This window comes from Theobroma cacao, chromosome 1, assembly GCF_053813885.1.
Source record: "Theobroma cacao isolate CCN51 chromosome 1, ASM5381388v1, whole genome shotgun sequence".
Lineage (NCBI taxonomy): Eukaryota > Viridiplantae > Streptophyta > Magnoliopsida > Malvales > Malvaceae > Theobroma > Theobroma cacao.
In genome coordinates, this window is record NC_142639.1 from 35160567 (window position 1) to 35173419 (window position 12853).

A 12853-nucleotide genomic window follows, 5' to 3' on the forward strand; every position below is an offset into this window, starting at 1 on the left:
GCTTATAAGAGAAATTTGAGAAAGTAGGTAATTGTTTTTGTTTTTGTAATTTAGCCTTGGTTTTACAATAAAAATAAAAATGAAAAGTTTGGCTACGTTGGAATAAGGAAAAGTCACTGGATATAGGAAGGAAGAAGTGGTTAGAATGACACCAAGGAAGGGAGGAAGGGAGGGAGCGGGTCCATATGTAATAACTTTGGTGGATTCGTGAAAATCCGAAGTGGGGTTCATCGGTATCACTCATCACTCCTTTCCTTCTCCGCCCTAAGGATAAGAAGATAACATACCACATCTCTTAACAATCAGCGACTCCACTCTATCTCCTTTTCCTTCTCTTCCCATCTTTTCCTTTCCCCCCATAACCCATATCCAAATACTACGCACTAACAAGAATCCCTCAAAATTCCTATTTCCAATTTTCCATGACCCCTCTCTCCCTCCACTCCCCTGCCTCTACCTCCGCCCCTTTTTTCCTCTTCACCCCTTCCCCTCCCCATTTCCCTCGCTTCGCCAGATCCCCTCACCGTCGCTTTCTTCTTCCAACTAAATCATCCCTTTCCAACAACCCTTTTTACTCAACTTCCCAACAACTCAGTCCCCAAGACCCTCAAAACCAGCAGCCTCCCAGAACTCTATTCCCCGGCGGCTACAAGCGTCCCGAGATCAAGGTCCCTAATGTCGTTCTCCAATTGGACCCCGAGGAGGTATTGGCAGATGGCAATGCGCTCGATTTCATTGACAAGGCCGTCTCCAAATGGGTTGGTCTTGTAGTGCTCAATGGTGGCGAAGGAAGCGGCGGCAGGGTTTATGAAGCTGCCCGTTCGTTAAAGGCGGTCGTTAAAGATCGCGCTTATTTTTTGATCACGGAGCGCGTTGATATTGCTGCCGCTGTCCGTGCTAGTGGCGTGGTCCTCTCTGATCAAGGTTACTGTTGCATTTTTTTTTTCCTTCTAAACTTTGCTCATTCAAAGGTCATTTTCTTTAAGTAAGAATGGAGAAGGATAATCGAAGTTTGATTTTTTTTTTGAAAAAAATCTGATCAGAATATAGAGTAAAACTGTTTTCAAGATGAAATTGACCCGATATTTAAAGCTGCTAAAGTCAATGCATTGATATCCATATCCAACATTGTTGTAATTGTTTACTGGAAATCCTTCTTTTACAGGCCTTCCTGCCATTGTTGCAAGAAACACAATGATGGATTCAAAATCAGAATCAGTCTTTCTCCCTTTAGTGGCTAGGACTGTGCAAACTGCAAATGCTGCCTTAAATGCTTCAAGTTCTGAAGGTGCTGATTTTCTTATATATGATCTGGGTGAAGAAGAACATGTTGATATAGTGGTGAAGTCTGTTTTTGAGAATGTGAAGATACCAATTTTTATTGTAAATAACAATTCACAAGGAAAGGCTAAATCGCATACTGAGGCAGCAGAGATTCTCAAATCAGGTGCTAGTGGTTTAGTTGTGTCATTGGAAGATTTGAGGTTGTTTACTGATGATGTTCTGAGACAGTTGTTTAATGTTGTATCTGCAACGAATAATAAGCCTCAGGATGACAGCCTGGATGACCTAAATATGGCAGATATCGATCTTGTTACTCGCCAGAAAATGGGTGTGGCTGGCTTTATTAAAGTGGAGGATAGAGAAAAACAGCTTATTGAGAAGGAAACATCAGTATTAAATGGAGCGATAAGTGTCTTCCAGAGAGCTGCTCCCCTGGTGATCTTTTAATTAAGCTTTGGTAGTTGAAGTTATTTCCATATGGTTATGAGATTTATCAATTCTTTTGTTGTTTACTTTTTTGGTTGAATCTCTGTGGATTTTTAATGACAGATGGAGGAGATTTCACTTCTTATTGATGCTGTCGCTCAAATTGATGAGCCATTTCTACTGGCTATAGTGGTAATTGTGTGCTGAACTTCAACAAATTCTGGTTGCAGGGATATGCATTGGTATTAGCTCTAAATTTCAAAAGAATGCCTACTCTTTATTTGAAAACATATACCAATACGATGACTGTTTATCTTCTATTTACATTTGATTTAAGGAAATGTTAAATTAAGGAATGCTTAAGTTTATGGCTTCTGTGTTGGTTGATATGCTGCTGCATATACTTATCACAATGGCTTCAGGAAATGGTTTCATATCTCATAGGGATTTAGATTCAATAAAACCTCACAAGACACTAGAATCAACTGTACTATGTTTATCCTTTCCGTTATTCTCATGGCTCTTGTTTTGAAGGCCATCACATCAGCCTTGCTATCCAATGGTTCATTATTGTGTGTTTTTTTTTAATCTTACCCCGTTTGTGTTGAGTAGTTGAGTTTAATTCTCATATAGTTTTATCCTTTTTGCTGTTTTAGTGATAAAACAATGATGCTACTTTTCTATCTTAATTGACAGAATGTCTGTAGTCAATCCTCTTCAAAGTTAGGATCTATTATTAGTTTTTCTTCATGTTATTCGATTACTTGTTTCTTGTCATGTCATTGTTGAGTATTTGTGTATTGTTACTGCAAATAGCTCAATGTGATTGAATCCAAGAGGGGCCGAATTAGATTAGATTTGTAATTTTGAAAATCTTTTTTCAATTTTGAGAAAGTGAAGTTCTTTAAAAAGGAAGTTTCCAATTCAGGACATGAACAAGATGGATGGTTTCTTGTAAAGTTGGAGAATTTGAAAAGCACAAATGATAATAAGCAAGTGGAAGGAAGATGAAAATCAATACACAAATTTTATAGAGGATTGGTCTCTTTGCCTACATCCTCTCCTTTAGATTCACTAAAGAATTTAAAATCAACTATTAAAATAAAGTTTACAATAATACCTTTTGTGGATTAAGCACAACCTTGCAATGCCTTTTTGTTTTGGTTAAAGTACAACCACTCTACCTTTTCAATTGGTTAAGATATAATCACTTAAGGTAAGAAACAGGAAGATAAGATTTTAGTTGAAATGCCTCTAAAAGGCTAAGAGTCAGATTAGGTACAATGTTTAGTGAATAAGAAAATGAGCAATAAATGCACTTTGTCATCAATGGTTGGGTTGATGATCAAGTGGAGTACACGATCGTAAAAGCACAGTTGAGTGCAGTTGGAACTGCCTTTGTCATTTGGGGGCGGATAGATAAAGACCTCTCGAAGGTTGCCATCATAAAAAATGTACCGGAGATCATCTTGGCGGGATTGAGTGCGAAGGATCATATCAATGGGAGCACAAGTGACAAGTATACGTTTGCCCATGACGTGAGTGACAAACTTGTTGTCATGGGAGATTAATTCATTAGACTTTGAATCAGGAAATTTTTGAGTGGCGTTGAAGTAAAAACCCTGACCAAGTTTTCATAATATTTTCGATTTAATTTCAAGTAATGAGTCTAGCCTTGATATTCGAGATTGCTAAGATATGGAAAATTAATTAATGCTAGGTAATCAAAATCAATAACAGACCTGGGCATTACCTTCTGTTTGGCGAAGTTGTCGCTAAATTTTTAAGCATGCGACAAATGGGTGAAGTTTCGAAGCAAAGAGCTCTCGTCTGGGGTGGAGGAGGACTTGGCTTCAATAAGGTCACCGAACACCCGACAAGCGGTGACCTTGGTTCATTTGGGCCTCGGGCTCATGATGTAATTTGAAAAAGAAGATGGAATTTGGACTAAAGATTTGATAGAGAGGGTAAGGGTTAAGAGTAGAGAGAAGAAATCAGAGGGCTTTGCTACAAATTATGATGAAAGGTCGAATAAACAAGGAGAGAGAGAATTGAGGGTTTGGGGATGGTGAACGGAGATGTTGGTAGGAGTTTTGACTGGATTTGAGGAAATTGGTTGTATGTTGAGCTGAAAAAGATGGAGCAAATGCTTGGATTGAAAGAAAAAGGGGGCGAAAACAGATAGTGAGTTGAGACACTATGGGAGGGAGAGGGAGGGTAAGGTCGCAATTTTGAAAAGAATTGAAATATTAGAAATGTTTAAAGAATCGCATCTATAGATAGATTTTTCGAGAATCGTTTCATGTTAGTTCGGGTCCTCATCTATCGATAAATAATGCAATCTATCGATAGATGTGGTGAAACAATCTTAAAAAGACCACGGGACTTCACCTATCGATAGTTGCTTTCATCTATCGATACATGGTGTTTAACACCAAGAATTTTTTTTTGTTGCATCTATCGATAGACATGATTGATCTATCGATTGATTGGGCACAAGAGAGTATATATTGGTCTTGTTAAGCGATCTATTGATAGATATTGACAATCTATCGATAAATGTTCATCTGGGGCCTTAAAAAATTAGAGTTTTTGTTTTAAAAAACGTATAAAAAGGTCCAAAATTGAATATTTGATCAAAAATTAGTTAAAAAATTTGAAGAAAAACATAACAAATTGTAGTTTGGACCAATGCAAGTGACATTTGTAGGATCAAAGAGTTGGAGTTTTCAAAGAAAATGATTTCTTCAACATTTTAGTGAAATGCTGCTAGAGTTGGATGGTTGTGTATGTGTATGCATGGTTGAGTGGAATGTGAGAACATACATCTCATAATAAAAATCAAACATGAGGCAAGAAGTTCATCTTCATCATCACAAAGTCAAGAAATTTATAAATAGACAAGTATATTGGTTTAAATGTTTCACCTCAAGATTCATCAAGAACATCCATTTTTCATTGTCTAATTCAACTAAGGTGCGTTCATGATGCCTAATTCACTTCGTATATTGCAAAATGGTTATCTATCAATAGGCTTGGTAAAGATATTAGCTACTTGTTCCTTGGTACTAACATACTCAAGAATAATGTCTTCTTTCCGAACACGGTCTCTAATGAAGTGATGCCTTATTTCTATGTGTTTAGTTCTTGAGTGATAGATGCGGTTTTTTGTGAGATTTATGGTAATAGTGTTATCACATTTAATTGGAATTCTTTTCATACTTAGTTCATAATCCTCTAATTGTTGTTTCATCCATAGCACTTGAGCAAAACAACTCTTGGCAGTCACGTGCTCAGCTTCGATAGTAGATTAAGTTACACTATTTTGTTTCTCTGAGGACCAAGAGATTAGCATACTACCTAAAAATTGGCATGTACCGGATGCACTCTTCCTATCTATTTGACACCCACCAAAATTAGCATCCAAATATGAGTGGAAATCGAAAGTGGAACTCTTTGGATACCAAATTCCTAAACTAGCTGTGTCTTTTCATTACCTAAAAATTCTTTTAACAACACTTTAAGTGAGACTTTTTGGGAGATGCTTGACATCTAGCACATAAACTTACGCTAAAACTTATGTCCGATCTACTAGTAGTGAGATAGAGCAAAGAACCAATCATAGACCGATAGAGCTTTTGGCAAAGGGTGTACCTTTCTCATTCTTGTCAAGCAATGTTGAAGTGCTCGTTGGTGTGTGATATGTACTTGTGTTTTTTGTATCAAATTTCTTGAGCATGTCGTTTGTATACTAGGCTTGACTTATGAATGTTCCATCATTCTTTTGTTGGATTTGCAATCCAAGAAAGTAATCTTGCACGCCCATCATGCTCATATCAAATTCAACTTGTATAGTCTTAGCAAACTCTTGACAAAGAATTTCATTAGTAGCACCAAAAGTAATATCAACATAAACTTGCACAATTAACATGTCTTTCCCTTTGCTTTTGATGAAAAGAGTTTTATCAACTTTCTCTCTATTAAAATTATTTTTGATTTAGAATTGTGATAAAGTTTCATACCAAGCTCTAGGAGCTTGTTTTAAACCATACAAAGCTTTTCTTAATTTAAATACATGATTTGGAAAAGAAGGGTTTTCAAATCTAAGTGGTTGTTCAACATACACTTCTTCATTTATAAGTCCATTAAGGAAAGCACTCTTAACATCCTTTTGATATAACTTGAAGTTCATATAACATGCAAAGGTTAAAAGCTTTCTAATGGTTTCTAATCTAGCTATTGGGGCATAAGTCTCATCATAATCTATTTTTCCCTCTTGACTATATCCTTTTGCAACTAACCTAGCTTTGTTTCTAATTTGTCCATTTTCATCCATTTTGTTTCTAAAGACCTATTTGGTTCCTACTATTAGATAATCATTTTGCCTAAGAACTAATTCCCACACTTGACACCTTTCAAATTGATTTAATTCTTCTTGCATAACTAGTATCCAATAGTCATCATCTAAGGCTTCATCAGTGTTCTTAGGTTCAATTTGTCAAATAAAGGCAACATACTTACAAACATTTTGAACCTTGGCTCTAGTTCTTATTTCTTGATTTGGATCACCAGTAATTATGCTTTTATCAACTTTTTTTCTTACCATTGGATAGCTAGGCTCACTTTACTCACCAATTTGTTCAATTTTTTTTTCTTCTTTTTGTGGTGCTTCTTCATAAGCAAGTGGAAGGAAGATGAAAATCAACACACAAATTTTACAGAGGTTCGACCTCCTTGCCTACGTCCTCTTCCTTAGATTCACTAAGGAATTTAAAATCCACTATTAAAATAAAGTTTACAATAATGCCTTTTGTGAATTAAGTACAACCTTACAATGCCTTTTTGTTTTGGTTAAAGCACAACCATTCTACCTTTTCAATTGGTTTAGATATAACCACTCAAGTTAAGAAATATGAAGATAAGATTTTAGCTGAAATGCCTCTAAAAGGCTTAGAGTCAGATTGAGTACAACAAGTGTTTAATGATTTGAAAGTGAAATCTTTTCTTGGAGTTGTGTTTTTAGATCTTCCAACCTTCATAAATGTTGTGGGAGCTTGATTTTATAGTTGCTAAAGCTTTAGAGGTAGTTAGGAGTGTATTAAACGGGAAAATAACCGTTTAGCACGCTATTCCAGACTCCAACTCTCATCATCTACTGATAGATTGCCTTCAATATCATTCAACTTCGATCTCATCTATCGATAGATTCACTTCAGAACTTATTTTTGAAATCCTGAGGTGGCTATCTATCGATCGACGCAAAAAATCTATCAATAGATGCAAGCCAGGGTCCTTTTCAAAACTTTCGGGTGTGTATCTATCGATAGATGCGTGTATCTATCAATAGATTGAAGTTAGAATCCTTTTGAATTTTACTTCCGTATGGCTATCTATCGATAGATGTTCACAGTTTATGTGGTCCAAGTGCCAAACCATTCAACTATCGATAGATGTTCTTCATTAATCGATAGATGGACTTATCTATTGATAGATTAGTGACATTTTTCAAGATTAAAGAGCCTTTTTGCTTGTTTTCAATTTAGGGTGCTTAGCTCTTTTTAATTTACTATTTTAAAGACTGTTTGGGCTTGTTTGAAAATCTGAAAACAATTTTGATCACTTTAGTTTGTCAAATCAAAACTTGGACTTAATTAAACTTTTAATTTTAACATGTATAGATTTGATTTTTTTTCCTGTTTTGTATGAATGTTCCCTAATCATTATCTGAAAATTTGCAATAGTATTTCCATTCTAAAGATATTGACCTTATATTAAATCAATAATATCTTTTTGTTCTGCAGTGAGGAAACTAAACATTGTAAATTGTTCTTTTATTCATGCCATAGACTGTTGCTTGATCATGTTAAAGGTTTCGGCTTTGTAATGAATTATTTTCTTATGTCATTTGGATTCTCAGGGTGAGTTCAATTCTGGTAAATCCACTGTCATTAATGCTCTTCTTGGGGAAAGATACCTCAAAGAGGGGGTTGTTCCTACAACTAATGAAATCACTTTCTTGTGCTACTCTGAGTTGGATGGCAAGGACCTACAGCGTTGTGAAAGGCACCCAGATGGTCAATTAATATGTTACCTTCCTGCTCCAATTCTCAAGGATGTGAGTCCTTTTGGTTTTTCCTAATTTCTACTCCTGAATTTAAGTTCAGAGATCCCTTCTGGTTATGTCAGTGGTTGTTTTCTCTGTACCTATTAACAATACTTCTTGTATTTGTGCATGCATTTGCATACAAGTGTCCGAAATATTTGTTAGTTTAGAAGCATAAATTTCATGCAGGTAGTTGTTAGTTGATACTTCAAAATTTTGATCCTTTCATGTGTATGTGTTCTTCATATTAAGTTGTTGCTGAAATAAACTTACTCTTCTCTATATGTTATAATGGTTAATCTTGTTGAAAGCTTATATAATCACCATATACATCCACCTAGCTTATTTTTATTGAACTTGCTGATCTCATTCATGCCAATTTGCCTTTGGTTTTAAAAAAAAAAGGTCCAGAATCTGCTTTGATGGATTGTGCATGATTCTTGAATGTGACATGCAATTTTAATTGTGAATAAAACTTTTTGAAGATGCTATATGTGTTTATTACATGGGAAAATGATCACTCACAGTTTTACTTATTAAAAAAAATCAAGCACAGTAGTTCATAATGATAGTTACTTATAAGTGAACTTTCAATCTATATTATAAATGAAAATTGGAGATGTGTGCTGAGAATCATATAGGTTGAGCATATCACATGAACAATGAGAAAAAGGCAAGATTGATGAATAGAGAAGTTTAGTGAAAGTAAACACCATGTAGATAGCAGATTATCTTCTGCTGCCTGTTTTCCTCATTGTATTTGCTTTCCTGGAAATAGAACTGTTTATGTCATAAAACTAATTTTTAATAGTTCCTCTTGAAAACAGATGAATATTGTTGACACGCCAGGGACAAATGTGATTCTTCAAAGGCAACAACGCCTGACAGAGGAATTTGTCCCTCGTGCAGATTTGCTCTTTTTCGTTATTTCAGCTGATCGCCCATTAACTGAGAGTGAGGTATGGTTAGTTTTGCATGCTTCTTTTTGTTCTCATTAGTTGTGTGAGACAATAAATTAAAACTTTTGTAGTCACTGCTGCTTGTTGTCTAGGAACTCAGTACTTAACACTATATGGAACTGGAAAAGTTCTACCATGATATGACCATTGCCATGCAAAAAGGTCTTCAATCATTTTGGAGTTCTATCAAGAGTATTTTCTTATGACCTCTAGGGGAATTTTCTTTGACACTTTTAACTCTCTTTTTCCTTGATATTATTATGTAATGAATCCAAAGGCTCATTAAGTGAACGCATAAAGCTAGTCAATATATCAAAGAATATCCTATGAATTACTAAGGTTGCTTTTGGAAATGTTGCAGCGTGATAGATGCTTTTCATTTGGCTTCACGAACATCAATCCTTTTTTTTTTGTCACTTTACCCTTTTGAATTTCAGAAAAGTTTAAACATGGATTTTGCCAACTGAAATAGTTCAATTGAAGATTTTGTAAGTTGATCTGAAGTGAACTGAATGCCTTTAGCACGTGCTGTTTTTTTCAGGTTGCTTTTCTTCGTTATACTCAGCAGTGGAAGAAGAAAGTTGTGTTTGTGTTGAACAAAGCTGATCTTTATCAGAATGTTCAAGAGGTTTAATTTTTCACCTCGCACTGATTATTGATGCTACTATTAAGTCAGTTGCTTCATTTAAGTTGTCCTACTAAGACAATTTCTGAGTGTTTACTATTTTCTTTGTTCACTGCAGCTAGAGGAGGCAATATCATTCATCAAAGAGAATACGCAAAAGTTGCTAAACACAGGAGATGTAACATTATATCCAGTGGCTGCACGATCTGTTCTTGAAGAAAAGCTCTCAGCATCTTCTGGTGTTGGAAAAGAATACAGAGAACTATCAGTCTCTGATTCAAATTGGAGAACCAGTAGCTTTTACAAGCTTGAAAACTTCTTGTATAGTTTTCTAGATGGATCAACTAGTAAAGGAATGGAGAGAATGAAGCTCAAACTTGGAACACCAATTGCAATTGCGGAGCGAGTACTTTCTGCTTGTGAAACTCTTAATAGAAAAGAATGCCAGTCTGCTGAGCAGGACTTGACATCTGCAAATGAAATTCTTGATAGTGTGAAAGAGTATGTGATAAAGATGGAAAATGAGAGCATCTCTTGGAGAAGACGAACTTTGTCAATGGTATAATTTTAGAAATACTAAACTCTTTGAGTTGGAGGCAAGTAGGTGACTTTGTTTTTTACATGGTGTTGTCTATATTTATATGGTGTATTCTTGTGCATGGTTTTGCAGATTGATACTACAAAATCACGTGTTCTGGAGCTCATAGAATCTACACTACAGTTATCAAATCTTGATCTTGTTGCCGCTTATGTACTCAAGGGGGGTTCGTCTGCCACACTGCCTGCCACTTCAAGGGTTCAAAATGATATACTTGGTCCTGCACTTGCTGATGCACAAGTGAGTTAATGGCTCAGACCTCTTCATGATCTAGGTTGTGTGGAAAGTATATGTCTATTTATGGTGTCAAGTTAATTGGGGCGCATCTTTATATAGCTGCATATACAAGTTGATTGCTTATGAATTTATTGTATGTAATTGTATAACAGAACTTGCTTGGAGAATATCTGACATGGTTACAATCGAATAATGCTCGTGAAGGAAGGCTGTATAAGGAATCTTTTGAGAAAAGATGGCCATCCCTTGCCTATTCAGACAAACAGCATCATCTGGAGACCTATGAACTGCTGAGAAAGTTGGATCAACTCAGCTTGAGAGTGATTGAGAACTTCAGTGCCAATGCTGCTTCCAAACTATTTGAGCAAGAAGTTCGTGAAGTGGTGAGTTAAGAATTCCTCACAATAAAATTAAAACTTGCCCAAACTAATAAAGTAAGATACGATAACAGGGCAGTAGTCTCTCTGATGTCTAAATGTTAGGCATTTGAAAGAAAAGCTGGAACCATAATAATATTGGAAGGGTGGCATGCATGCATGTCATAAGCTGAAACTGTATCTCTCCTCATTCTACCTTTTGCTTGGTTATTGTTGATAGTCACCATTGTCGGTGTGTCATTATCTTTCTATGTTGGATGCCTAGGAAACAAAAAAGTTTGAAGCAACTTCTATAAAGAATGATTATTTACTGTCCCTAGAAAAACCCCAGGTGGCCTATTGTTTTTGTTTGGGCTCCCAAGGGGCCCTGTTTTATTTGCAGAAGTTTGTTTTTTCATTTTATGATAATAAATGAACTAGTATATTTATGTAATGTTTGGGTGGTCAGAAAGATTACGTTGACAGTTGTTTCTTTGGAACTCTTTTGAATTTGCTCTTTTATTGTTGTTATATTTGTATAATTTTATTTTTCAATGTTAATTTGAATATGATTGAATTCACCTGAATTGAAATGTTTTTACTTCAACCTCAGTTCTTGGGGACTTTTGGTGGACTTGGAGCAGCTGGTTTGTCTGCTTCACTTCTAACATCTATATTACCTACCACTTTAGAAGATCTTCTTGCTCTAGGCCTCTGTTCTGCTGGAGGGTATGTATCTTTTTGAATTTGTGTTTTCTTTGTTCTTCATGATTTTTTTGTTTTCTTCAAGCTGCATGCCTAAGTTTTCCTCAATAATGAGTAATCTGTGACATAAGGTCTCTATTGTATAAAAACTATTGGTCATTCTTTGCATTAATCCTTTCCTAAGTGACGGCCGGACTTCATTTTGTATGGTATTGGATTTTACATTCTTTTGACATTAATTATTCTGAATATATTTCGTGTTTTGAATCAATAATTGAGTAAATACTCTTGTGATAGGTTTATAGCCATTTCAAATTTTCCAGCGCGGAGACAAGAAATGATAGAAAAGGTGAAAAAGACAGCAAATGTATTGGCACGGGAGCTTGAAGATGCAATGCAGAAGGATCTCCTAGAAACTACTGAGAATTTGGGAAAGTTTGTAAGAATAATTGGGGAGCCTTATCGAGATGCAGCAGAAGAGAGACTGGACAAACTTCTAGAGATAAAAGATGAACTATCAAACGTGAGGGAAACACTTCAAACGCTACAAGTGGAAATACAAAATCTTCATGTATCATGACACCAGTTTAATGAGCATTCCGCTTTGGTAGTGGAGGGAACGTTGTTGTCCCTGCGTAATAACGTCTCTATCCCGAGTTCGTGGGGTCGGGTGTACAATATCATCACGTACTAATAAAAATAAGCAATGGCAGATAAATTTTCCAGCATCTTCAAGCTGGTCAGCAGGTGTTATTGAATGTTGTAACGGAATACTTTAGGAATTGTATGCAGCTGCAGATGTAAGCAGTGCAAGCAAGCATCTTATGCTGCTTTTACGTTTTATATTGGATGAGAGGTTTTAAGTAAAGAACAATGCATCTTCCAGTTAATTGTGTATAAGCTTTGAATTAGAATTTGATGAAAGATTATTCCTTTTGTCTATTTTTATTTTTCTGTGTTTTTTCCTGCGAAAGTCGTTCCTCTAACTTTGTCGGCTAACATTAAAATTTTTTGACATCCATTGTTTGAATCTGAACCAGTAATCGCACGTTAGAAAAGCTAAAAGGTTTCTTTTAGAGAAATACTAATTATTACAAGAGCAAAAGTATAAATCATGATTTAGATAAATAATATATTAAGTTATTACTAGGATTAGTATTGTATTATTATATTTAGTGAGTGCTAGTTGAGATTCGAGATTAATTGGTCAACAATGATATCTACACACCGTCCACAAAGTTTGTTGTCAGCCCTTTATAGAAAATCATGGTAATTAACAAAGCTGCAACCATTGACGTGAGGGCACGTGTACATGGTTTCAACTTAAATTGTTTTGCTAACTTCTACGAACAATGGAAGAAAAAAAGGGGTGCTGAAAATAGTCAAAAAGTTTATTATGTACCAGGGTGCGCCTCCTGTCCTGGGTTGACATGTTTGCATAGGCCGTGGATTTGATTCCATCATCTTTCTTGGTAATGATATTTAAAGTGGAAGAAGACAAATCAATAAACATGACTGGAATGAGGGAAAGAAAACAGACCAACTCTAAGGTTTTTCCAA

General features: G+C 35.6%; 1 protein-coding gene across 1 annotated transcript; it reads left to right on the forward strand.

Moving 5' to 3' along the window:
• The first annotated feature begins 267 nt into the window (after window positions 1–267).
• FZL (FZO-like protein) lies at window positions 268–12235 on the forward strand. Its single transcript, XM_007050563.3, has 11 exons — window positions 268–924; window positions 1166–1719; window positions 1834–1902; window positions 7628–7825; window positions 8641–8772; window positions 9314–9400; window positions 9516–9956; window positions 10068–10235; window positions 10385–10615; window positions 11202–11317; window positions 11591–12235. Exons 1-11 carry the CDS (start codon window positions 423–425, stop codon window positions 11871–11873), a joined length of 2781 nt encoding a protein of 926 aa, XP_007050625.3. The 5' UTR covers window positions 268–422; the 3' UTR covers window positions 11874–12235.
• Window positions 12236–12853: the final 618 nt, after the last annotated feature.